The sequence below is a fragment of the Ursus arctos genome, unplaced genomic scaffold (genome assembly GCF_023065955.2).
Source record: "Ursus arctos isolate Adak ecotype North America unplaced genomic scaffold, UrsArc2.0 scaffold_19, whole genome shotgun sequence".
Taxonomy (NCBI): domain Eukaryota; kingdom Metazoa; phylum Chordata; class Mammalia; order Carnivora; family Ursidae; genus Ursus; species Ursus arctos.
In genome coordinates, this window is record NW_026622863.1 from 56,164,969 (window position 1) to 56,192,742 (window position 27,774).

A 27,774-nucleotide genomic window follows, 5' to 3' on the forward strand; every position below is an offset into this window, starting at 1 on the left:
CCCCCAACTACTGATACTTTTAAGGCTCACTACCACCTCTATTCTACCCATCTGGGCAAGATGATAAAAAAAGCCTACGTGCTCCCTCCTTTGATGCCAGCTGAAGTTCAAACCACAGCAGGTACCCTCCCCCCAACCCCACCCAGTAACCACCTTAACACACCAAACCGGTCCCCATTTCCTGTTCTCTCGAATCATTTTTGGACCAGCCTGGAAGTCTACGTGCCTGCCCTAGAAATCTTCATTAGGTAACACGTGTTCTCGTAATGCTTGTAGTGCATGGCATCACCAGTCTCAATATCCAAACCCAACTTTGGTTAGGGTTCCACCTGCTCCAGCGGATGGCCACAAGCGCAAATTAACAACAAAGGTGGAGGGTGTATACATGAAATTTCTAGTTTATCTATCAGATGTTTCCATTATATACTGTTTGTCCTAAATTATTTCACGAGTGCTTCAAGCTCAAAATAGATTATTTTTGGCCATATTTCTGAAATTATTTTATTTCTGAATTTTTCATGTTTCCTACGTTCCTACTTTTGCTTTATTTAAGTCAAGGTGCATACCATGGTTGTATTTGGGCACAAGACACATGAAGAAATGTAATCACATGGCGCATATTCATGAATGGGGGGCAGACTTTAGGGGATGAGAGTCCTGAACTTGCACTGCTACGGCATTTTCATTACTGCCACATAAACATCCTGGGGCAGAGTATGTAGAGAATAACGCAAGTGCTAAGTATATAATCCCCAAACTGTTCTTTGATTCCATCATGGAGAGAAATTGTCAGAGATTCCTTCACCCTTGAGAGCCTAATGGTGCACGGTTAGTGTGTGTTACAAAGTACCCCACACAGGTGGGATAAACTGTGTTAGAACATGACTCCTTCAGAGTTATGGGGAAATTGTTTAAACTTTATTAATTACAACATGAGAGCTGTGATACATTTTGAAGAAAACAATAGCAAAATGTAATGGCAGGAGTTAACTATGAATTGTGCACATACTGTCCCAGTTCTTTCCATTCCATTGCCTTCTTAGATAACTGCTCTCTTCAATTTCCAAGAAAAGGGAAATCTGTCAATAATAATATATCAATTTGTCATTGACAGATTAGAACAGTTATTAACATCTTCCCCTGCGTTGCTTCTACCACATAATCAGTCCCTAGTGAACAAACTATCACTGTCCTCCCATGACAAGTCCAGTCCCTATAATTCATCTAGAGAAGGGGGCCCTGAACGTAACAAGCATGATGGCTTATATGGAGGTCTGCATCGTTCTCTGCCTCTCCCCAATGCGAATTCATACAATAGTGAATCTGACAACTCAGTGTCCTTGTTCCAGGGAACGAGGACATAAATAAGTCACACCCAAAAAGTAGGCTCCTTCATCTTGTGATTCCTCTTCAGAGACCATCAGGAAAGGCCTATAAGCAAAGCTTAAGATCAACAGATTTCAAACTTCAGGTTGAAACTCACAGTAATGTAGCCTTTTCAAGAAAACTCAAGTAAATAAATACCTCGTACACAGAAAATAATGAGCTACTTCCACACGTCCTTGTTCCCATGATACAGGAATCTCAACATTTTTGGACACATTTCTGCAGTAACATCTCAGGTTAATCGCAGAGAACTAAAGACAATTATTCCAGTTATATCCAGTTATTCCTGGATTCTCTGATGTGTGGTCTGTGGATTGGTCAAAAAATTTATCGGATTTATAAGAGTTCTGCCCAGTATCAAATCATTGGTGAATCCCGAGGGCACACTGTTCCTTAAAGGCACTTCCACATTCGGCATATTTGGTGTAGCTTCCCCTACATAAATTCTCTCATTACTCCAAAGGCATGAACATTGGATGAAAGCCTTACCACTTTCTTTACATTTGTAAGGTAGCTCTCCAACATATATTCTCTGATGTTCCAGTTTTGACGCTGGGGATAAAACCTTAGCATACACGTTACTTTGTGTGGTTTCTCTGAAAGATGTGTATTCTGATGTCATTGTGAGGCCCAGATAACAGCTCTGCCACATTTACATGGTCTCTCTTAACATGAACTCTGTTGTTGCAACATACTTGGAACTCAAGGTAAGGGCTTTGCCACAATCGTTGCATTTATAAGGTATTGCTCTAGCACGTTCCCCAATTTTTGATCTTTGGATAAAATCCTTGCCACATACATTAACTTTGTGTGGTTTCTCTAGTGGATATTTAATCATATCTGGTGTTTCTCTACCGGATATTTACTCATATCTAGTGAAGAGTACTAATTTAAAACTTTGCCACATCTGTTACACTTATAAATATGAACTATTTGGTGAACGCTGAGTTTAAGGCAATCCCTAAAAGCCTTGCCACGTTCAGTACATTTGTAAGGTTCTCTCCAGTATGGATTATCTGATGACTGGTGAGGTGTGACCCTCGAGTAAAGGCTTTGCCACACTCGTGGCATTTGTAAGGTTTCTCTCCAGAATGAATTCTTTGGTGAATCCTGAGGTCAGACCATTGTCTAAAAGCCTTCCCACATTCAATACATTTGTATGGCTTTTCTCCAGTATGAATTTTCTCATGAAGCCTAAGGTGTGAACCCCTGTTAAAAGCCTTGCCACACTCCCTACATTTGTAAGGTCTCTCACCTGTATGGATTACCTGATGTTTACTTAGGCTTGCACGGACACTGAAAGATTTGCCACACTCATTACATTTGTAAGGTCTCTCGCCTGTATGGATTCTCCGGTGATTTACAAGGTGTGAATTTTGACTGAACACCTTGCCACACTCATTACACTTGTAAGGTTTCTCTCCAGTATGGATTCTCTGATGACTTCCTAGGTGTGAATTTTGACTGAAAACTTTGCCACATACATCACATTTATATGGCTTCTCTCCTCTATGGATTATCTGATGTGTACTGAGGTGTGAGCCCTGAGTAAAGGCTTTGCCACACTCATTACATTTGAAAGGTTTCTCTCCAGCATGAATTCTTTGGTGAATCCTGATATCAGACCACTGCCGAAATGTCTTGCCACATTCAACACATGCATATGGTTTCTCTCCAGTATGATTTCTCCCATGATGCCTAAGGTGTGAACGCTTGGTAAAGGCCTTCCCACATTCACTACATTGGTAAGGTTTCTCTCCAGTATGGATTACCTGATGGTAAGTCAGGCTTGACCGCACACTAAAGGCTCTACCACATTCACTACATTTGTACGGTTTCTCCCCAGTATGGATTCTCCGATGACTTGCTAGGTGTGAATTTTGACTGAAGACCTTCCCACATATATCACATTTATATGGTTTCTCTCCTGTATGGATTATCTGATGTTTAGTGAGGTGTGAGCCCTGAGTAAAGGCTTTGCCACACTCGTGGCATTTGAAAGGTTTCTCTCCAGCATGAATTCTTTGGTGAATCCTGATGTCAGACCATTGTCTGAAGGCCTTGCCACATTCAATACATTTGTATGGTTTTTCTCCAGTATGAATTCTCTCATGATGCTTAAGGTGTGAACGCTTGATAAAAGCCTTGCCACATTCATTACATTTATAAGGTTTCTCTCCAGTATGGATCACCTGATGGCTTATTAGGCTTGAACGCACAATAAATGCTTTGCTGCACACATTACATTTGTATGGTTTCTCTCCAGTGTGACTTTTCTTATGGTCAGTCAGGCTTGAACTTTGGATAAAAGCTTTACCACACTCATTACACTTGTGTGGTTTCTCTCCACTATGAATTCTGTGATGTTTTACAAGCTTTGAACTTTGGCAAAAAGCCTTGCCACATTCATTACATTGGTAAGGTTTCTCTCCAGTATGGATCACCTGATGGTTTGTTAGGCTTGAGCGCACACTAAAGGCTTTGCCACACTCATTACATTTGTAAGGTTTCTCTCCAGTGTGTATTCTCCGGTGATTTGCCAGGTGTGAATTTTGACTAAAGGCTTTGCCACATTCATTACATTTGTAAGGTTTTTCTCCAGTATGGACTCTCTGATGACTTGCAAGGTTTGAATTTTGACTGAAGACTTTCCCGCATACATTACATTTATATGGTTTCTCTCCTGTATGGATTATCTGATGTCTAGTGAGGTGTGAGCCCTGATTAAAGGTTTTTCCACAGTCATGACATTTGTACGGTTTTTCCCTATGTGCTTTCTGCTCTTGCGTCAGTGTCACAGGGTGAATAAAATCACCCCCACATTTATTAGCAATGTTGGTTTGGACCGTAGGAGGAATTCTCTGAAGTGGTGAAACTGAGGAACCATTGTTGACGGACTTCTCAACTTGATTACATTCATAAGTTTTCCCTTCAGTCTGAAACATGTGTAGCTCACCCCCAAAACTTAATCCAAGTCTATTTACAGCATGCGTGTTTCCCGCATCACTTTTACCACGCTGATCTCTTTTATCAGTGAGACTGTGTTTATGGGTTACGGACATTTCTTTGTAATTTATTTCATCATCTCCCCACTGCCACTCAAAGTCATGCATGTTTTCCTGGATTTCCCTGAAGTAAAAATCTTTGATTTCATGGCCCTCATGCCTTTCCAACATCGCTGTCTGGAATACTTCTCTTGTATTACTGTTCTCCTTTGGTTGTAATTTCTTCATCACATGTGTAGGAGAGACATCTATAAGATATAAAGAGCCATAGGTATCCTATTAATTATAGTTCACAAATAAACGTTCCATGTTGAAAACATAGTATTACAACAGAAGTAATACTTATACTGAACACAGTTATAAAACTTCCCATGATCTTCAAAATTTTAGTAACATTAAAGGGATAGGATTTTTTTTTTTTTTTTTTTTTTTACTAAAGAGGGCTCATCTGTAATACAAATTAATTTTAGGATAGCCTAGTTTCAAACACCCAATGACAAAAATACTCATGCTGTACAAAATTATGTTAGCTCTCAAAGAAAGGGTATTTTTCTTTTTTAATCCCAGGATAGTTAACGTACAGTGTTATATTAGTTTCAGGTTACAATATAGTGATTCAACAATTCCTACATCACCCCATGCTCATCACGACAAGTGCACTCCTTGATCCTCATCACCTACTTAACCCATCCCCCACCCAACTCCCCTCTGGTAACCATCAGTTTGTTCTCCATAGTTAAGAGTCTGTTTCTTGGTTGTCTCTTTCCCTCTTTTTTCCCCCTTTGCTTGTTTGCCTTGTTTCTTAAATTCCACAAATGAGTGAAATCATATGCTCTTTGTCTTTCTCTGACAGACGTATTTCACTTAGCATTATACTCTCCAGCTCCATCCATGTTGTTGCAAATGGCAAGATTTCATTTTTTATGGCTGAACAGTATTCCACTGTATACATATCTTCTTTATCCATTCATCTATCGATGGATACGCGGGCCACTGCCATAATTTGGCTATTGTAAATAATGCTGCTATCATCATAGGGGTGTTTGTATCCCTCTGAATTGGTGTTTTTGTAACTTTTGAGTAAATATCCAGTAGTGCAATTGCTGCATCTTAGTTCTATTTTTAACTTTTTGAGGAACCTCATACTCTTTTCCACAGTGGCTGCACCAGACTGCATTCTCACCAACAGTGCAAGGGGGTTCCTTTTTCTCCACATCTTCACCAACACTTGTAAGATAGGGTATTTTTTTCACCGTGATCCCAAAGCACATACCAATTGGCAGTAAATATGTCTCATAACAGAGAAAAAAGTATTACACAGAATTTTCTGTATACTTGTATATAAATAAGTGCTGAAGACCAGATAATCTATTACAATGGTAAGTAATCCAGAACAAGCTTATCTGATGAATAATATAAATAAACGGCAAACTAGCACTGCAAAACAAATACAGCATTGAGAAAATGAAGAATTTAATTTTTTTAAAGATTTTATTTATTTGAGAGAGAACACAGAGGGAGAGTGAAAGGGAGGAGACTCCCTGCTGAGCAGAGAGCCCAATGACGGGCTCGATCCTAGGACCCTGAGATCATGACCTGACCTGAAGGCAGATAATTAACTGACTGAGCCACCGAGGCACCCCAGAAAATGAAAACTTTAATAAAACAATGTTTACAAAATGAAATTTTACAAATACCTGTTATAAAATTCTCTGTACTCATGAAATATAGGCATTTTACAACATTAACAAGTGGTACATGTCAGTTATATTGAATAAACTATCTGTAAATCACAATAAAAATTAATAAATAAAATATTCTAGTAACCCTTGATAAAACCAGCAATAAATAATAAGTAACCAAATTATAGAAAATTGTACTCTGTGGAGCTCTAAACATTTCCCCTCAAAAGTAAAAGAAAGCAAGGCACCTGGGTAGCTCAGTTGGTTAAGTGTCTGACTCTTGGTTTTGGCTCAGGTCATGATCTCAGGTCATGGGATCGAGCCCTGTGCCAGGCTCCAAGCTCACTGCAGAGTCTGTTTTCAAATCTCTCCCTCTGCCCTTCCCCCCACTCACATGTTCTCTCCCTCTAAATAAATAAGATAAAATAAAAATAGAAGAAAGATTTCTATTCTAGAAGAGCACACAATATGAAAACTGGGAAATAGGTTGAGGTCACTGACTTCTAAAATATCAGGTCAGAAAAATACGTTACAAGGGAATTGGAGAAAGAAGTCAGAAGTCACAATTATGATTTCCTGCCTGCAGTTATGTAACAGCCAGACAACAGAGCAATTCCCTATCTATGCAGTGCCCTCTAGTTATTCAGTTCATTAGCCCCAAATGTATATAGCTCAGAGTGTATTCTTTGAACATTTACTAAGATCAGAGACAAAATTTTGAGAACTGCAAAATGAAAACATACAGAATATGATGCAAAGGGATATCTCATAACAAATATGACAAAGTCGGTATCTCTTATTAAACAAAAGTAACTTTTGAGTGTACCATAAAATATGCAATATTCCATACCATCAACAGGACTAATTTGTATTTTTTAAAAGATTTTATTATTTATTTTGAGAGAGAACGCATGTGCGAGAGAGCTGAGGGAGGGGCAATGGGAGAAGGAGAATCACAAGCAGACTCCCTGCTGAGCACAGAGCCCGACATGGGGCTCAATACCACGAGTGTGAGATCATGACCTGAGCTGAAAGCAAGAGTCAGATGCTTAACCAGCTGCGCCACCGAAGTGACTCGTCTGAAGACTGAGTGATATACGAGCGAGGAGAAAAATTTCGTCCGAGAGCTCACAAGAAAGCAGCTTTTGTTTTCCCGTAGAACTCTCCCATTGCAGAGTTTCTCGAACACTATTAATGGTGAGGCTTCCTCTCTGCCCTTCTGAGCTCTTCCCTGTGTTCCCACCTGTCACACATTCCCACCCGTTTGGTTTTATGCTATTTGCTCTTTGCCCTCCACAGTCTAGGACTCTTTCCCTTGCTCCAAAAAGGACATAATATTCAGATCAGCAACAGAAATTCCTGCTTATAAGAAGAAAGAACATGAATGTGATGTGTTATGGCTTTCCACAATCCTAGCTCTTTGTTCAGCTGAGGAGAGAGGATATCACAGATGGATCTAGAACAAATATATCACAAATTCCTCCACTGCTTGCTTCCTAAGAGCACAGGCAACAGTATAACATGCAGATTTATAGCTGTCTTCTAAAACTACTGAATCAAAAGCACAGGGGAAGAAAACAGGAAACTGGGTATTTTAAGTTTGCCATATGGTTTTATGCATTCTTAAACTCTAGAACAACCCCTGAAGAAAGAAGAGAGTAGAAGTCCAGATGCCACATTATGAGGCTTTTCATTTCTGAGTCAACAGGGCTTCAATCTCAGTCAAGCAGGACAGGGGCCCCCAGAAGACAGACAAGGGAAAATGCAAAGATACCCAAGGGTAGACCCCCACTTCTGGAGGAACGTTTTCCTCACCCAGGGAGACCAGGTTCCTGTAGTTCTCCAACATCACGTCCCTGTACAACTCCCGCTGAGCAGGGTCCAGGCACTCCCACTCCTCTTGAGAAAATTCTATGGCCACATCCCTGAAGGTCAACCGTCCCTGAAATGAAAACACACTTCACCAAAAGGCCATGGGAAAGTTCTTCACACAAAATGAGAAGAGAGAAGTGTATGTAACAATTTGGTAACGTGAGTGTTCAACAGATCCCTGTTAAGGTATTGTGAGCAACTTCTGTGTCTCTAATTTTAATTTCTTATGCATTCCCGTAAGGATTATGATGCCCTCCAAATAAGTGTGGATCTCTCATTTATGTGGACAATGCATGACATGAAGCAGACACATAAAAAGTCAATACTGCATTGTCTCTACAAAGTATTAGATAATATGTCCTACATGCTGAGTGATAGCTAGACGAGCGAGAACACGAGTGCTATCTTCAGATGACAAATTCATAGTGGATCTAAAAACTGTGATGAGGGTAACAACGGCAATAACTTGGAAGTCTGTTTGTTTTAAGACTTTATTTATTTGACAGAGAGAGTGCAAGCAGGGGGAGCAGCAGGCAGAGGGAAAGGGAGAAGCAGGCTCCCCACTGAGCAGGGAGTCCAATGCAGGGTTCGATACCAGGACCCTGGGATCATGAACTAAGCCAAAGGCAGACACTCAACTAACTGAGTCACTGAGGCAGCCCTAAATGTTACTATTCGTACTACTATTCTACAATTTAAATCATTAGCCTGACAGTATAGAAAGAACTAAAGGCCATGGAATATATTTAATTTCTACTGCCAAAAAATATGAAATTTACAAAATGACGTCTTTTACAAAGACTTTGTAAAGTCTTTTACACGGACTTTCACATCCACGGACTTTCACATCCACGCACTTGTGCACACACGCGTAAACAACATGAATTAACCGAAATGAGAAGAGTTCTTTCTCAACATAATTTTGAATGATTTTTTTTATTCACATGTATTTCAGCATGTTTGGGAAAATGACAATTTATAAATTGTACTTAATTCAGTTTGTCAATATGACTGTATAGTAGGCTGGTAAAGAGATGGTACAAACATGAAAAAAATATAGAATACTTTAACTCCAGTCTCTATAAAATACCTGAATTCAAAAATATTTATATTTTAACCATTTAAATGTAGGTATGTAAGCATTAACAAAAGCCAAACAGTTTATTTATTCCACTAATAAAGCAATGGTTCAAGATTAGAAGAGTTACCAGTGTTATACACTAACTGAACAGATTAAGATTTTTAAAAAAATCGCAGTAATAGATACTTGAAAAAAATGACAAAAAGGAAACTGGGGAAAAAATTATCACTAAGCAAGAACATTTTACCAAATGTCATGACTCAAGTGAAAAACACTGCATGCATTTCCTCAGAAATTATGGTGGAGGAAAGAGGCTGGCCGGGGCTCCTGACATTCACCATCCTACAGCATGCCTGAGCAGGGACGAGAGGAAGAGGCTGAAGGAGGAAAAAACAGAGAGAGAGAGAGTCAAAGAGCTGGAACTGTTGAAATTCACAGATCTAAGGACAGAAATAGGCTAAAAATGAAAGCAGGACAAAGATATTCCAGGCAAGTGGGATCCTAGAGAGAGCAGGGGTCCCTATATTTTATCAGACAAAAGAGACTATGAGACAAAAACTGTCACAAAAGACAAAGGACATTATAATGATAAGAGGGTCAATTCACCAGGAAGATGGAATTATGAACACATAGGCATATAACACTAGAGCCCCCAAGTATATAAGGAAACAGTAACATATTTCAATACCCAGTTTCAGAAGATCTAGAAGGAAACAGAGGACCTGAACAGCACTATCACCAAATGCACCTACCAGACAGAGAGAACACTCCACCCAACAACAGCAAAACATGGTCTTCTAAAGCACACATGAAACATTCTCCATGACAGACCACATGTCATGCCACAAAACAAATATCAACAAATTTAGGAAGACTGAAACCATAAAAAGCATCTTCTCTAACCACAGTGAACTGAAACAAATACAAATAGCAAAACGGAAACAGAAAAATCCACCAAATGTGGAAATTAAAACAATTCATCCTTAAGCAATGAGTCGAGAAAGAAACCACAAGGAATTTTTAAAGCGTCAGATGAAAATGAAAATACCACACATCCCAATGTAGGGATATGGTGAAAGCAGCACTGAGAGGAGCGTCTACATGGTGAATATTTACATTAAACAAGAGGAAAGATCTCAAATCAAAAATCTAATCTTACACCTCAAGGAAGCAGAAAAAGAAGAATAAACCGAACCCAATTTAGCAGAAGGAAGAAAGATTACAGCAAAGAGGATAAAAAATATAAAAATCAACAAATCAAGAGTTGGGTTTTGAAAAGATTAACAAATTGACAAACCCTTAGCTAGACCAAGTTAAAAACAAACACACACACAGAGGCGTCTGGGGGGTGCAGTCAGTTAAGTGTCCGACTCTTGGTTTCGGCTCAGGTCCTGATCTCAGGGTTATGAGATCAAGCCCCACGTGGGGTTCCACACTCAGCGTGGAGTCTGCTTAAACAATCTCTCTGTCCCTCCTTGTACCCCTCCTCTCCATGCTCTCTTTCTAATAAATACATAAATCTTAAAAAAAAAAAAAGAAAGAAAGAAAGAAATGGAAGACGAGACATTACAACTAATGACACAGTCCTTTCGAATGTTTAGAAAGGACTCGAAGACGGTACTATGAACAATTCCATGCCAACAATGCATAACCCAGAAGACAAGGGTAAATTCATGGAAACACACAACCTACCAAGACCTAATCATGAAGAAGTAACAAACGGGAACAGAATTATACCTATAGAGGACATGCAGGCAGGAATCGAAAATCTCCAACAAAGAGCCTAGGACCAGATGGCTTCACTAAAGAATTCTACCAAACATTTACAGAAGAATTAACCCATCTCCTGCTAAAAATCACCCAAAGAATTGAAGATGGAACACTTGCAAACTCATTCTATGAAGTCTGCATGATTCTGATGCCAACCCCAGATAAAGACACAAGAGCAAAAGAAAACTACAGACCAATATCCCTGATGAATACCGAATCGAAAATCCTTAACAAAATACTAGCAAACCAAATTCAGTAGTACATTAAAACGGGTATCCATCATAACCAAGTGGAATTTATTCCTCCAAGGTAAGGATGATTCAACATGCAAAAATCAATCAATGCAATACACTAATAGAATGAAGGAAAAAAAAAAAGCCCTGATCAACTCAATTAATGCAGAAAAAGTCTTTGATAAAATTCAACAACCTTTCAGGATAAAAACACTCAACAAACCAGGAAGAGTAAACTACCCCAACATAATCAAAGCCATATATGAAAAGCACATCACTAACATACTCAATGGTGAGAGATGGAAAGCTTTTTCCCTAAGATAAAAAAGAAGGTAAGGCTTCACACTCTCAGCATTACTCTTTAACAGAGTACCGGAAATCCTAGCCACAGAAATTACCAAGAAAAAGAAATAAAACCCATCCAAATTTGAAAAGGTTGACTTCCTATTTTAAAACTAATGATGAATAAAACACTTTCCATTCCATTCCCAATCATTAAAATTTTGAGTTTTGGTTTGTTTTTTTGTTGTTGTTGTTTTTTAAGATTTTATTTATTTAACAGAGAGAGAGAGACAGCGAGAGAGGGAATACAAGCAGGGGGAGTGGGAGAGGAAGAAGCAGGCTCCTAGCAGAGAAGCCTGATGCGGGGCTCGATCCCAGAACGTCGGGACCACACCCTGAGCCGAAGACAGCCGCTTAACAACTGCGCCACCCAGGCGCCCCATTTGTTGTTGTTGTTTTAATTTAAGTCATCTCTACACCCAGCGTGGGCTTGAATTTACAAGCCCGAGATAGAGAGTCACATGCTCTTCCCACCGAGCCAGCCAGGCACCTCTAATCATTAAAATTTTTGAAGGCAGTGACTTACTTGTTCAGCTTCAAATGTAGTATAATAAGAGGCAGAACAGATTTCTCTGAATGGGTCTCTTTTTCGAGAAGTTACCAGGTATTTGGGGACATTAATACATGACTTCCATGTGCAGTTTCTTCTACCCTGGCGTACGAAGAGCTGACAGCGCATCCAGACGTGGCCCTAAGCAATCCCCGCTGCCCAACTGCACTGACACCACAGGGCCCACACCCGCCTCCAATCTACGCCCATGTGAAGCCCGTCATGATGCGCCCCATGGAGTCTCCTCATGGCTCCACGCCACTGGGTCACAATGAGAAGAAATCTAAGTGGAGATGGGACTGAGGGAAGGCCTGAGTGTAAACGAGCATGTATCAAGGGTACTTTTAGAGATCAGCAAGTCCAATAGGAAGGAGAAACAGAACATCAACCAAAAATATGAGTTTACCTGAGAAAAAGCCATTCTGGACTCCTCTTTCTCTTCTCTTCCTCCTTTTCTGAATCTGTTTCTCAGGCAACATGAGTCTGAGAAGTCAACCTTGAAAGTTGAAAATATGCGGTTTAATGCTTAGAATGATCATATCCCACCCTATGCCACAACCACACACACAGGGCAATGCTCCCCCCGCGGGAGAGATGGCCCTCGGCTGCCCACTGCCACAAGAGGGGCTCACGGACAATACACGCCTACGCAAACACCAGCAAGCGAGCTTTGCCACCCCTTTCTTCAGATCACACTCCCTTCCTGGTGAAGCCCTAACACCGCAGCAGTGGGGACCTCGGGGGCCCTGACCCTCCCCTTCAAATCATAGACCTGCCCTGCAAACCCCCTGCAGAGCAGAAACCCACTCCCCCTAAGCCCAGATCTCAGGCCTCAGACACAAAGGGCCCAGAGCCTTGGTGCTTAATGCCGAATACAGATCAGAAACACCGGGGGGCACTTCGAATATTATCGAGGCTGCTCCCCACCCCCCCAACTATCTGAAGGGGAATCTATGAGGGGGGCACCAAGGATATATCTGCAAAATGCCTGCGCAATCTCATAGGAAGCTGGGATTGAGCACCACCCAGAAGAGGCAAGATCAACGCACCTCCCACTGTTTTTTCTTTTCCAGCTTGACTGAAGTGTAACTGACAAAAATTATGTATATTTAGGTGTACAGTGTGATCATTCGAAGCAATTATCACAATCAACTCACGTCCATCACCTCACAATTACCATTGTGTGCACGTGTGTGGTGAGAACACTTAAGATTTATTCTCTAGGCAAACGTCAAGTATATAATACTTATGATTAACTATAGTCACTGTTCTTTACCCCAGGTACCCAAACTTACTCATTCTACAAATGGAAAGTTGGACCTCTGAGCAACACCTCCCCGACTTTCCCCACCTGCCAGCCCCTGGTAACCACCAATCGAGCCTACGGTTCCAGAAGTTGGGCGTGTTTAGGTTCCACGTGTCAGCAAGATCACACAGTATCTGTCTGTCTCTATCGGGCTTATTTCACTTAGCATGATGCTCTCTCCAGGTGCATCCAGGTTGTCGTAAATAGGATTGCCTTCATTTTTATGGACAAATAATACTTCATTGTATACATATGTTTCAAATTTTCTTTATCCGCTCCTCTGTCGGCATTTAGCTTGTTTCCATACCTTGGCTGTTGTGAATAATACACGCCATAATGCACACAGGAGTGCAGATATCGCTTCAAGATACTGATTTCATTTCCTTTGGATACAGATCCAGAAGTGTGATTGCTGAATCAGACGGTAGTTCTATTTTAAATTTTTGGAGGAAACTCCATACTGTTTTCCAAAATGGCTACACCCGTTTACATTCCTGCCAACGGCGCACAAGGGTTCCCTGTTCTCCACTTGCTCACCAACACTTGTTGTCTCTTATCTTTTCCTGATAGCCATCCTAACAGATATGCCACCTCCCACCTGCTCTCCCCTTGGAGGCTGTTGTCACCAGGACCCAGACCTGGAAGGGGAAGGGGCAGAAGGGAACATGCAGGGCAGGCGGCAGAGATGGGGGGGAGCGGGCCAAGAGGTTCCCCTGAGAAGTGGTATCAGATTGAGGACTTGGGGGAGGGTGTCTCCCACCTGCATCTGAGGGGCCAGACAGTTCCAGGCAGAGGGACAGGCCCTGGGAGGGCCCTGGGCAGGAGCAAGCCTGCACCCAGGAAAGCGGAAGAGGCCAGCATGGCTGCCTCAGGGTGAGGAGGGGACCAGCACGAGAGGAGGTCAGAGAGGCACCTGGGGAAGCAGATAGGGAAGGGCCTGGCCTTCCAACATTTGCCTCCCACATCTCTAAAGAATTTTAGAAACTGTGTATTCTTCCTGTCATTTTAAGTAAACACTTAATTCTCTCTTATCTTACTAACACTTGCGAATAATGTAATTTCTTACATATTTTATGTTCATGCCAAGACGTGTATCTAAGTCCCAGGAAGTACAAGATGGCCCTTAACCAAGATGTACAGGACCTTTAGAAAAGGTCAAGACCATATTTGGACAAATTAAGATGCAGACGCGTGTCAGACATCCTAGCAGAGATGGAGAGACACACGGACACGGGGTGCAGAGCTCAGCAGAGAAGGGAAAGAAAATCAGTCTTTCAAGGAAGAGGGAACGATCAACCGTGCCACATGCTGGTGACAGGAGCAGGAAGATGAGAACAGGAAACCAATCACTGGACAAAAGGGAGGTCCCTGGAGAGTCTCAGTAGCACAGTGGCTGTGAAAGCTTGACCGGATGGGGTCCGAGCGGTGACTGAAAGCAGGTTTGAAGACAGAGTGTTTAGTGTACTGTGCTCTGAAATGAGCATAAAAAACGACACTTAATAAGGGGGAAACAGTTAACTGAGAATGTTTTGCTCTATAGATGGAAGAGTGAATAAAAAGGGTCTGCAGTATGTGTGTCTCTGTGTCTAAGATACCACCACCCCTGCCTGCTGACCAAGTAACTTCCAAAGAGTAAGGCATATGATGAGGTGCAGGAAGGATGCCCAAAAGACCCCCAGAGGTCACCATGTGCAGCGGAGGCTGGGGGCACCCCCCGATCCACCCCCTCAGGCCCAAGGCACCATCCTGCCGCAGCCAGCTCTCCCTGAAGGACGCAGCTCAGGCCCCGGTTCCACCAACAGCACGGGGCACCGTGTCTCTGCCTAAGCCAGTCCCTTCGTGCCTCCTCAGTGTCATCAGGAGTTTCCAATTAAACCCCAGCAGGCAAATCTCAGTCTCCGCATCTGCGTCCCAGGGAACCCGAGCTATGACAGTGGCACCCCAAACAGACCCATGCAGTCCCACGACTACCCATAAACCCACTTCCAGGTGCTCCCGCCAGCACTGAGACACCCCTTTCCAACAGCTCCACACATCCCTCGGCCCCAACCACACTTGGGACATGTGCACATGCAGTTCACTGGGCCATCTAGACGCCCACACTTGCTTCCATGTTCCTCCTGCAGACCCCTCAAGGAGGCTCACTTCCATTTCCCCCCCTTTTCCTACCTCTCTCGCAGGCACGCACGAGCAAACCAGGCTAAGGCACAGGGACCGCTGGGCACAGGCATCACAGCAGTGACGGACACAAGGGCCAACTGAAGGGCGCTGGGTTCACTATGGGGACCGAGAAGTTGGCCCTGCTGGGAACACTTGTGAGCAACCGGGGACAACATGGAGTCCAGTTTAAAAACAGTCGAGGATGGGCTGGATGGAGTTCAGTGAGGACGTCAGAGACAGAGAAGCCCCTAGATCTCTCCTCCTCGCCCCACTCACAGCAGACCACAAGATCCTCTAGTTCTTCAGGGTGTCTATTTTATGCCCACTCAGGCTCCTGACCTTGTCCCCACCCTTCCTGAAGAGAAATGAGGATCCTTGACCCTGAGCACATCAACTGCTGGAAGGCAAAGCCCCTGCCCGAGATGCAGCTGCTCCCTGGTGATGCGCCCAGAACCGAAGACCTGGGGGCTGGCAGAGGGCAGTGACACCGTGGGTGACACATGTGGGGACCCAGGTCTGCAGGGCTTTCTAGGATTCAGTACATCCTTCGCTCTTATTTTGAGTAAAATAAGCAGCCATGGGAGGTTTAGATCAATTAGTGTTGAAACTTCCAGAAGAAATATGGGTACCATCCTCATGACTTGCCCTAGCTCCTTGGTCTTCTGAGGACTACTCAGCAAGCATCAGAAACACAAGCCCAAAGGAAGGTGCAGCAGCCAGTCTGGGTCCCCCCCAGTAGAACGGAAAACAGGAAAGGTTCCAAATAGTCAATGGAGAAGAGCTTCTCTCATCTGGGTGATTGACATGGAGACAATTCAGCCCGCATGACATGGCAGACTGACTGGGGAAGGGCACTTCAGATGACGGGCGGGCAGGAGAGGCTGGAGACACATCTCTGAGCCTACACCTGAAGGAGGAGAAAGGGCCAGAGCCGACACGATTAAGAGACAGAAGGTAAGAGTAGGGTCCAGGTCCTGTGATGGAAATGGTTGGTGTCTGGGAACAGAGACGAGGTGAACGTGACTGGCGCAGAGTAAGCGTGTGAACTGTGTAAGTTCCCAGGATGAGGCTGGAGACCCTGCCAGAGGCCCTGATGATACAGCGCGGTGTAGCCCCGGTGAGGGTCTACTGTTTGTCGGGATGACAACGGGAGGCCAGCCGAGGGTTCAATGCCAGGGAGCAGTATCATCTGCCTACGGATTGACCCCTGCTGCAGGGAAAGACATCTGCTGATGGGCTAGGACTCGGAGCCTGTGTCTCTGCCTCCATCCTAGTGTTTTTGTGCTTCAGTTTTGGAGGCCCGGGACCCATTTAAAATTCTAATGACAACTGGGCACTCCATCCACAAAGAACTGCCACACAGAGACCCAATGTGACCCATCATTTCAGAAATCAGTATTGCTCAGACTCAGGTTCTGGTCTAGTGTCCCACCTGCATGTTACAAGTAGGCTCACTGAGGCCCAGAGTGGGAGACTGTTCTGACAAGGTCTGAGCTGAGCGAACAGAACCGGGTGTGGGTGAATTCTGAAATGGAGTCTGATGGACCAGAAGCAGTTTGTCCGTATCATCCTCCCCCTTAAGGCACCAGGACCTTCTTTCAGATGCCCCAGCAAAAGATAAGTTTCTTTGAAAGTCTGATCACGCTGATACCAAGCATTTAATTCCTCTTTTCCAGAAAATCACAGTGAAACATATAAAAATCAGAATTGCAAAAACATAACCATTGGTGCAGAACACACTGAAAGAGGGTCAGCTATAGAAATAAACTCTGAGCAAATTTTTTAAAATTTCGGTTTTGTTGGAGATTCTTTTGTTTGCTTGTGAGCAAATTTCTTCATTGTGAATAGATGAGCTCTTTTGGAAAAAAGTTTCAAGTCAATCCAGCCATCCTTCTATTTGCAGAGAAGCAGACAAAAGGGGCTTGAGGGGAACATCGACTTACTAGCTCACAGCCCAGTGTTTTAAGGGATCACATAAGGGAAGAAGACGGAGCATTAGGCAGCTGGTTAAACTAGGTTTCAAATACTTAAAGACCACTGACAACCTTACCAGGTACTCATTGAAACAACCTAAGAATATGTAATATTATCAAAAAATTTTTCTAATATGTAAGACAGAGAAGAGGGGTGTCAGGGTGGCTCAGTCGGTTGGGCAGCTGACTCTTGATTTAGGCTCAGGTCATGATCTCAGGGTCATGGGATAGAGCCCCAGGTCAGGCTCTGTGCTCAGCACTTGTGCTCTCTCTCTCCCACTCTCCCTCTCACTGTAAAATAAATATGTATTTTTTTTTAAAAAGAGAGAGGAGGAAGCACGCAGGCTCAATCTAATCCAGAAACAAATGTAAAAGGCAAACAATTTGTAATTTTTAAAAATCTAAATAATTCTGGTGTCAAAGTAAAAAAAAAAAATTAAGAATGCATCATATTGACTCGGTGTTAAAATGAAAACTTAAAAAAATATACTGAGAAAAGAGTAACATGACTTGAGTATAGGAGGCCACCAAAGCTTATTTCAGAAGTTAATAATTATTTATAGAAAAGTGGCAACTGAAAAATAAAACAAGACGAAATCAGAGAGGGAGACAAACCATAAAAGACTCTTAATCATAGGAAACTCAGGGCTGCTGGAGGGGAGGTGGGTGGGGAGATGGGGTAATTGGGTGATGGGACATTAAGGAGAGCACCTGATGTAATGAGCACTGTGTGTTATGTAAGACTCATAAATCACTGAACTCTCCCCTGAAACTAAAAACACCCTATATGTTAATTGATTTAATTTAAATTAAAATAAATAAAAAATAAATTAATAGAAAAAAAAGTGGTAACTGAACTTAGATTTATGTCAAGTCACAAGAATACCGAATCAAATCTAAGAGAGGTAGGGTGAAAAAAGTAAATCCATTACCAAAAAAACCACAGTAAATGTAACGTTCCTTTAAAGGCAGTGTGTAGTGACAGTCATTGCTCCCCACACTTCTCCCCTCCCCCACCCAGTCCCAACCCAGGCAAAGGGAAGACGGTGACCCATGACTGCCTAAGTCAAGTCACTGCCCCCTGGCTGAACAGCGTTTGCAAATGGAATTATCTTCTGATGCAAATAAATATAAAACCCAGAAGCCTTACAAACAGGAGTTTTGAAATTCTCATCCTCATCTATATAATTTAAACAAGCTTCAAATGTATTACATTGTAAAGCCACAAATCAGTATTCCACAACTTAATTAACTCAGAATCACCTGGATTGAGATCCACTCTTTTCACTACCATGTGTCTTCCTCTCTCATTCTATCTACCTCTGCATTGATCTTTTTTTTTTTTCTTTTCTGTATACCCCCTGGGTTTCTGCTCATTCTGTTCCCCTCTCCTTTCCTGCTGTCTGTCCTTCTCTGGATTCCTTCTCTCACACTTGTTCTGCCCCACTCTGCAACTTGTTTCCCCTCTAGTTTCTATTTCTCCCCAATCTTTCTGATTATCCCTAGTGTCCATGCACTTCTGCCTCTTTCTTCTCCCATCTGGGCTCCTTTCCTGCTCTCCCTTACACTCCTCGCTTCTTTCCCTGTTACACTCCCTTGGTCCACTCTGGCACCCCCAGATAGCCATACTTCCATACTGGGCTGTTTCTTCTTCCGCTCTCCTTGTCACCTGTTTTTTCTGTCTCAGCTACACGTTGCTTAGACGGCCAAGGCTTTAACTCCTTTGTCCTGTCCCCCCTCTATCTGAATCACCTCACCAATGCTGCCTCCGCTCCTACCCCTGAACAAGGGCCCCTCTCATATGCTGCTCTCCTTCACCTCCCCGGAGATCCCGCTTTCCTCTAACTTCTGTTTTTTTCCACCTGCTTTCTCAGCTTATTCTCTTACTGTCTCTTTGCAAGTCCCTCACCCATCCTCTACGTTGTCCTTCAGCCGTAGTCTCATTCTCCCAATCTCCCTCGACCACACATTCAGTAGGCGTGGGATGGAGTAAGACGCCCGCCTCCCACAAGAGCGCACTATCCAGGCGGGAGCAACTGGGGACAGAACACCGAGTGTCACTAGGGAGGCCCAGGTCACCCACCGCACTGCGAGGTCCGGGGAAGAGGGGACCAGGGAGTGGGGCCTGAGAAGCTGCTCAGAGGGGCGCTGTTCGAGAAGCGGGCTGAGCTCTCCAGAATCCCAGGACCCGGAGGAGGACATGCGGCCTCCCTCTCTCCTGAGAGGGCTGCAGGGACTGCCACCTGGGCCGAGAAAGGAGGCGGTGGGGCGCCAACGACATAAATCCACCTCGCGGAAGGGCGCTCTACAGGGCGCGGGGCGGGCGGCGGGGTCCGAAGACTCCCCCAAGCAGGACACGGACCGGAAGCCGGCGTCTGCGTGGACCCCACACGGAAGTGCCGCTGGCAGGGACCAGCCTGGCTGCGATTTTAAACCGAAAGGGACGCGCGCCCGGCCTCCCACTGCGACGTCTGAATTTATTTGGGGTGCAGGGGCAGGTGCGGGGATTTTAAGGCCCGTGGCGGCCCCCACCCCCCGGCTACGGAGGACAGGGGACTGCGAAGAACAGGTTGAAACGAGAAAGACGGAAACTCACGCTCCCCAGCGGGACCTTTGCTCCGCGCTATCCGCTTCCGGGTCTACAGGAATCTGCACGCGCAGTTACAAGGCGGGGCAGCATGAGGGCGGGGCGCAGAGGGAGGCGGGGCCTACGCAAGAAACGCGGGGGCGGGGCCTGGGCGGGACGCAACTATGAAAGGGCGGGGCGCGGAAACGCGACTCCAGCACAGGGCAGGAGGAAGCGGACCTGGGCGGTCGCTCGGAGAGGCGAGGCTTGCGCAGGTACCTCGAGAGCACTGGGCGAGGAGGGGGCGGAGCCTGGGGGGACGACCGTCAGAAGGCGTGGCCGGGGCGCGGAGCGGGAAGGCTTGCGCTCGTTCCTCGAGAGTGCAGGTGTCCCTCCGCCCGCTCCCAGGGTGTGTCTCTTCAGGACGTAAAAATGATTCTTTCCTGTCTTCAGGAGCAGCCTCGCTTCCTGCTTATTTCACTATCTCTAACAATTTTACGGCAAAATCTCGTGAAGCTGAAGCATTTCGGGGGTCAGGGAACTGGGATCTCGGTCTGTGGGGACGTGGTGGGTCCAGGAACATTTTCTAGTTATAATAAATTTAAGAATTTAATTACGCAACTGGAGCTGTGTAGGGATTACAAATTAGAATGTGAAATACAAAGCTCTCCCTGCGGAGAAAGGGCAATGCTATACTGACACCCAATAAAACAGCGTTTCTTTTTCGATTCCCCGTTCACCCAGGAGGCGAAGCTCCACACCGAGTTCAGTTCTGAAGACTTTCACAGGGACGAGACCTGGGCTATGAGCCGTGAACGGCAAAGGCACATGACAATTTGGGTTACCAACCACTGCTTTAAAAACAACAGTAACTTGAAAAAAAAAAGTTTGGGTTTTCTGGGGTTTTGTTTTGTGGGTTTTTTTTTTTTGAGAGAAAGTGCGAGAGGGGGTTGGGGCAGAGGGAGAGAATCTCAAGCAGGCTCACGCCCAGGGCAGAGCCCGAGGTGGGTCTAGATCTCAGGACCCCAGGTCATGACCTGAGCGGAAATCAAGAGTCAGATGCATAATGGACTGAGCCTCCCAGGCACCCCAACAACAGTAACTTCTAAAAAATTATTATAAATTGCCTGATATAATTTCTAATGTTTGTTATAATTATTCTATTACACACGAGATGAATTACCTTCAAATACCAGAGATTAACTTGTTTACATCAAAATATACTTAAATCAGTATCTAAATATAATTTCAAAATCACTATACATCCATTCTGAAAGTCATTATTGGTTTTTGTTTACAAATTGTAATATATTTTAGCTTTTCCTTCTGAATGTTTACAAAGCCTGTAAAATATGTAGTCTTTGAAAGACATTGGGACTTATTTCACTTAATAATCAATTTTGCAGTATTTCTCAGGGCATTCAGTAGGGAGGTATATGCTCGTTAATATGAACCCTAAGGAAAGTAAAATTAGATTATCAACTAACTATCCAATAAATTTATTTCTACCCTGAATAATTTTTCTGGCAATATCTGTTAGTTAACATCTACTACAAGTATGTTTTCTGTCCTCCCTACATGTGGAAGATTTCATCCACAGAGAACTGGCAGTCAATCAAAATATAATATTTAGATAGGGAAATGAGCAGATTTAAAATATTTTCCTGTAAAACTGAGCAGAGTCTCCTGACATAGCACACATGAATAAAAGAAGATGTATCATGTCATTTTTAAAGGATGCACTGACTATGCCCCTTCCCCTCCCCATTAGAGGGGATGAGGCAGGAGCCATGTGACCTGGCTTCAGGCCCACTGTCACATGATCCCAGAGGCAATCCCATTAGCTTGAGGCCCTAGCTGGAGAGGGATCTTACTTGCCAAAACTGGTCTGTAAAGTCTGGAAGAAGTGACTTCTTCAAATGCGGTGATTTATAAAGAAATCCATGAGGGGAGCCTGGCTGGCTCAATCTGTAGGGCACACATCTCTTGATCTCGGGGGTCATGAGTTCAAGCCCCAGATTGGGTGTAGAGATTACTAAAAAGATGAACTTTTTTAAAAATATCAATCAATTAAATCAAACTCATAGAAACACTAGACAAGTGGTTCCCAGGGCTGGGGGTTTGGGGAAACATGGAGAGGTTGGTAAAAGGGTACAAGCTTTCAGTCCTAAGACCAATAAGGACTAAGGACACGGCAACTACATTCTATTGTATAACTGAAATCTATGAGAGAACTTAAATGTTCTCACACACACAACAGATAAAATATGTGAAGTGATAGCTGTGACAACTACAATACATTTTACAATGTATATGTATATCAAATCACCACAATGTGCACTTTAAATATCATACAATTTTATCTGACAACTATACTTTAATAAAAGTGGGTGGAAAAGGTAGCAAAAATTATACCAGCAGTTAAATGTGAATCATATACATGCATAAACTATACTGGTTCTTTTGATTAACTCTCCTGATAACTGTTCTCTCTTCGACTGTCAAAAATAAGACTAATTTTCATTAATCTTTGAAATAAACCAGCTATCCAAAGAATGTAGACACCGTGTCTCCCGTATTATTTCTACCACATAATCAGTAACCTATTACTATCCTCCCATATAAATCCCAATCTCTTAGTGTCTTGGCCTGCTTTATTTCATGGTCATTTGGTAGAACATTCCTTTGCTTTGGGGACATTCGTTTTGTCTGGTCCCTGGAATTCAGCTAGATAGCTACCAAGTCATTCTGAACATCAGTGAACTCAACTGGAGATCTAAGAAAAAAAATTGCTGCAATTCTACAAATAGAAAAGCAACCACTTTTTGCAAGATAGGAGGTACAGAGAAGTGAATCTGAGAGGATATATCGAAAGACAAGCCATGGGGGGAGGGAGCCTTCTGGGAAAGCGATACAACAGCAGCGTACAAAACCGGAACTTTTAGAAGTCTGCTCCCATGGGGAATGTCCCTGCCTGAAAGGCGCTTGGGTGGCGAAGCAGAGCAGAATCCTAGGTGAGACAGTGTGTTCTCAGGATCCCTGGGGTCACAGAAAGAACAGGGGTGCCTGAGTACAGCAGAGTTCCCAGGCATCAGAGCAGGAAAGTCGGCTACCACCAGCGAGTCTAGGAGTGGGCTTTCAGCTGGTACTGTCACACAACCGTGAACTGCAGCACGGTAGCGTGACCGCTTTCTGAGCAGGGGCCTAGCAAATGGCAGAACCGTGGCAAGACCCCCCTCCCTCTACCAGGAGGAGTGGCGTGGGTGCGCGCCCCAGGAGTCTGCAGGGTTTGGAGACTGGAAGTGGGGTCATGTGCCTGAGATAGAAACGCCTGGTCCCAGGCTGGGTGAGCACAGAGTGCAGATGGAGACTAAACAGACAAGAGTGATTGCTATTCCCTGAGAGTGAACTGAGGACTGCGGGGCATGGGGCAAGATACTGGGAGGCCACCGTTTTCATTCTCATCCCCTAAAGTGGCACTGAAAGCCTTCAGGGAATAATAGCCACAGAGAACAGTCCGGAGCTGCTTACATTTAGCCCAGGCCCCTGGCAAGGGAGGTACAATTCTGCCTGGGCAAAGACACCCAAGAATCAGTGCAACAGTTCCCTTGGACGATAAGCAAGAACAGCCGGCTAATATCAAGTTTACCGATTGCACAGAACTGCAAAACTCCAGTGCTGGAGGAAAGCAGTATATAGAATTCATGGGTTTTTCTCATGATTCTTTAGTCTTTCAATTTTAATTATTTTTCTTTTTCACCAATTGCTTATTTTATCGACTCTATTTTTTTTTAAATTTTATTTATTTATTTGACAGAGAGTGACAGCCGGCGAGAGAGGGAACACAAGCAGGGGGAGTGGGAGAGGAAGAAGCAGGCTCATACCGGAGGAGCCTGATGTGGGGCTCGATCCCATAACGCCGGAATCACGCCCTGAGCCGAAGGCAGACGCTTAACCGCTGTGCCACCCAGGCGCCCCTCGACTCTATTTTTAAGTCTTTTTTAATTTTCATTTTTACAGTTACATTCTATCCTTTCATTGTATTTAATTTTATTTTTGTGTGTGTATATATATGTTTTTCTTTCTTTATAATTTTGGGATGTAAAGTTTCTTCTAACATCAAAATACACCCAGAATCTAGTGTATTGGTCTGTTCTGTTCACCTAACTGATTATAGTCTCTTTTTTTAAGTCTTTTATAATTTTCATCTTTTCAGTTATATCCTATCCATTTCATTGTATTTAATTTTATTTTTGAATATATGTAAGTTTTTCTTTGGTTACAATTTTGAGATCTAGTTTTCTAACAAACAGACCAAAATACACACAGGATCTAGTGTATTGCTCTGTTCTATTCACCTGATTATAGTCTTTTTTTTTTTCCAGTTTCAGGTCTCTTCTGACTTGTTTAGTGTATATTTCTCTGGGATCGTTTTTGCTATTTTAGTATTTTATGCTCTAATTCATCTATTCTTCTGGACAGAACGACAAGACAGAAAAACTCACCTCAGAAAGAACATGAGGCAGTACTGACTGCCAGGGACCTAAGCATGATGGATATAAGTAAGATGTTGGAACTGGAGTTCAGAATAACAATTATAAAGATACTACTTGAGCTTGAAAAAAGCATAGAAGACACTACAGAATCCCCCTCTGGAGAAATAAAAGAACTAAAAATCTAATCAAGTCGAAATAAAGGCTATTAATAAGATGCAATAAAAAATGGAGGCTCTAACTGCTAAAATAAATGAGGCAGAAAAGAGAATTAGTGATAAAGAAGACAAAATGTTGGAGAATAAAGCAGCTTAGAAAAAGAGAGATAAACAACTGCTGGATCACAAGGGGAGAATCCGAGAGATAATTGCTACCATAAAGTAGAAACAACATTAGAATAAATGAGATCCCAGAAGAAGAGGAAAGGGGGAGGCAGAAGGTAAGTTTGAGCAAATTATAGCTGAGAACTTCCCTAAACTAGGGAAGGAAACCGGCATTCAAGTCCAGGAGACAGAGACAAGCCCCCCTCAAAATCAATAAAAATAGGTCTACACCTTGACATAATAGTGAAGCTTACAAATTTCAGAGACAAATAGAAAATCCTGAAAGCAGCTCGGGACAAGAGGTCCATAACGTACAAAGATAGAAACATTAGGAGCGCCTGGGTGGCTCAGTTGTTGAGTGTCTGCCTTCGGCTCAGGGTGTGATCCCAGAAATCTGGGATCAAGCCCCACATCAGGCTCCTCTGCTGGGAGCCTGCTTCTTCTTCTCCCACTCCCCCTGCCTGTGTTCCCTCTCTCACTGGCTGTCTCTCTCTCTCTATCAAATAAATAAATAAAATCTTAAAAAAAAAAAAAAAGGTAGAAACATTAAACTGGCAGCAGACCTATCTGCAGAGACCTAGCAGGCCAGAAAGGACTGGCATGATATATTCAGGGTGCTAAATGAGAAAAATATGCAGCCAAGAATACTTTATCCAGCAAGGCTGTCATTCAAAATAGAAGGAGAGGTAAAGAGCTTCCAGGATAAACAGAAAGTAAAACAATTTATGATCACTAAAGCAACCCTGCAAGAAATATTAAAGGGGATCCTTTAAGCTAAGAGAGAACCCCAAAGTAACACAGATCAGAAAGGAACAGAGACAATATACAGAAACAGTGCCTTTACAGGTAATACAATGGCACTAAATTCATATCTTTCAATAGTTACTCTGAATGTAAATGGGATAAATCCCCCAATCAAGAGACACAGGGTATCAGATTGGATAAAAAAGCAAGACCCATCCACATCCTGTCTGCAAGAGACTCATTTTAGACCCAAACACACCTCCAGATTTAAAGTGAGGGGTTGGAGAACCTTTTATCATGCTAATGGACCTCAAAAGAAAGCTGGGGTAGCAATCCTTAGGTCAGACAAATTAGATTTTAAACCAAAGACTGTAATAAGAGATGAGGAAGGACACTATATCATAATTAAAGGGACCCTTTAATTGTTAGAAGATCTAACGATTGTAAATATTTATGCTCCTAACAGGGGAGCAGCCAATTATATAAACCAATTAATAACAAAAATAAACTCATTGATAATAATACAGTAATAGTAGGGAACTCCGCCACTCACTGAAATGAACAGATCACCTAAGCAGAAAATCAACAAGGAAACAAGGGCTTTGAATGACACACTGGATCAGACAGACTTCACAGATACAGGCATTCCAGCCTAAAGCAACAAAATACACATTCTTCTTGACTGCACATTGAACATTCTCCAGAATAGATCACATATTGGCTCACAAATCAGGTCTCAACCAGTACCCAAAGCCTAGGATCATTCCCTGCATGTTTTCAGACCACAATGCTTTGAAACTGGAACTCAATCTCAAGAGGAAATTTGGAAAGAACTCAAATGGAGGTTAAAGAGCATCCTACTAAAGGATAAATGGGTCAACCAGGAAATTAAAGAAGAATTTTAAAAATTCACGGAAACAATGAAAATGTAAACGCAACTTTCAAAATGTTTGGGATGCAGCAAAGGTGGTCCTAAGACGGAAGTATATAGCAATACAAGCCTTTCTCAAGAAACAAGAAAGGTCTCAAATACACAACCTAGCCTTACATCTAAAGGAGCTGGAGAAAGAACAGCAAATAAAGCCTAAACCTAGCTGGAGAAGAGAATTAATAAGGATTAGAGCAGAAATCAATGAAATAGAAACAGAAGAATAGTAGGACAGATCAACAAAACCAGAAGCTGGTTCTTTGAAAGAATTAATAGGATCGATAAATTCACCTGGCCAGACTTATCAAAAAGAAAAGAGAAAGGATCCTAAAAGATAAAATCATGAATGAAAGAGGAGCGATCACAACCAACACCGAAGGAATACAAACAATTATAAGAACATATTATGAGCAACTATATGCCAAATAATTAGGCAATCTGGAAGAAATGGATGCATAATTGGAAATTTATAAACTACCAAAACTAAAAGAGGAAGAAATAGAAAACCTGAACAGACCCATAACCAGCAAGGAAATTGAAGCAATAATCAAAAATCTCCCAAAAAACAAGAGTCCAGGGACAGATGCCTTCCCAGGGGAATTCTACCAAACATTTAAAGAAGAAACTGTTAAGGAAAGGAAGGAAGGAAGGAAGGAAGGAAGGAAGGAAGGAAGGAAGGAAGGAAGGAAGGAAGGAAGGAAGGAAGGAAAGAAAGAAAGAAAGAAAGAAAGAAAGAAAGAAAGAAAGAAAGAAAGAAAGAAAGAAAGAAAACTTACAAACACACTCTATGAGGCCAGCATTACCTTGATCCCAAAACCAGACAAAGACCCCACCAAAAAGGAAAATTATAGACCAATATCTCTGATGAACATGGATGCAAAAATTCTCACCAAGATACTAGCCAATAGGATCCAACAGTACATTAAAAGGATTATTCCCCAGGACCAAGTGGGATTTATTCCTGGGCTGCAAGAGTGGTTCAACATCCACAAATCAATCGGTGTGATACACTACATTAATAAAAGAAAAGACAAGAACTATATGATCCTCTCAATAGATTAAGAAAAAGCATTTGACAAAGTACAGCATCCTTTCTTGATTAAAACTCATCACTTTGCCCTCCACAGTCCAGGGCTCCTTCCCTTGCTCCAAAAAGGAGATAATATTCAAGTCAGAAAGTGAGATTCCTGCTTATCACATAATAGAAACGTGATGCACTGTGACTTTTCCAAAATCCAAGCCTTATGTTCAGCTGAGGAGCAAGGACATTACAGGTGGATCTAGAAAAAGTATTTCACAAATTCCTCCACTGCTTGCCTCCTTCTGAATGCACAGAAAACAGTATAATGTACACAGACCT

General features: G+C 42.9%; 1 protein-coding gene across 1 annotated transcript; it reads right to left on the reverse strand.

The window, feature by feature from the left end:
• Nucleotides 1–896: 896 nt before the first annotated feature.
• On the reverse strand, nucleotides 897–20,035 carry LOC113247244 (zinc finger protein 665-like). The gene is made up of 4 exons (XM_026488179.4): nucleotides 19,957–20,035; nucleotides 12,328–12,417; nucleotides 7,889–8,015; nucleotides 897–4,639 (listed from the first exon to the last, which is right to left on the reverse strand). Exons 2-4 carry the CDS (start codon nucleotides 12,340–12,342, stop codon nucleotides 2,316–2,318), a joined length of 2,466 nt encoding a protein of 821 aa, XP_026343964.2. The 5' UTR covers nucleotides 12,343–12,417; nucleotides 19,957–20,035; the 3' UTR covers nucleotides 897–2,315.
• Nucleotides 20,036–27,774: the final 7,739 nt, after the last annotated feature.

Excerpts from the sequence above, each read along its gene's own strand:
- LOC113247244 (XM_026488179.4), bottom strand. Across the intron at positions 4,640-7,888 it reads CAGGAACCTGGTCTCCCTGG|ATGTCTCTCCTACACATGTG; the intron begins GTGAGGAAAACG and ends TATATCTTATAG.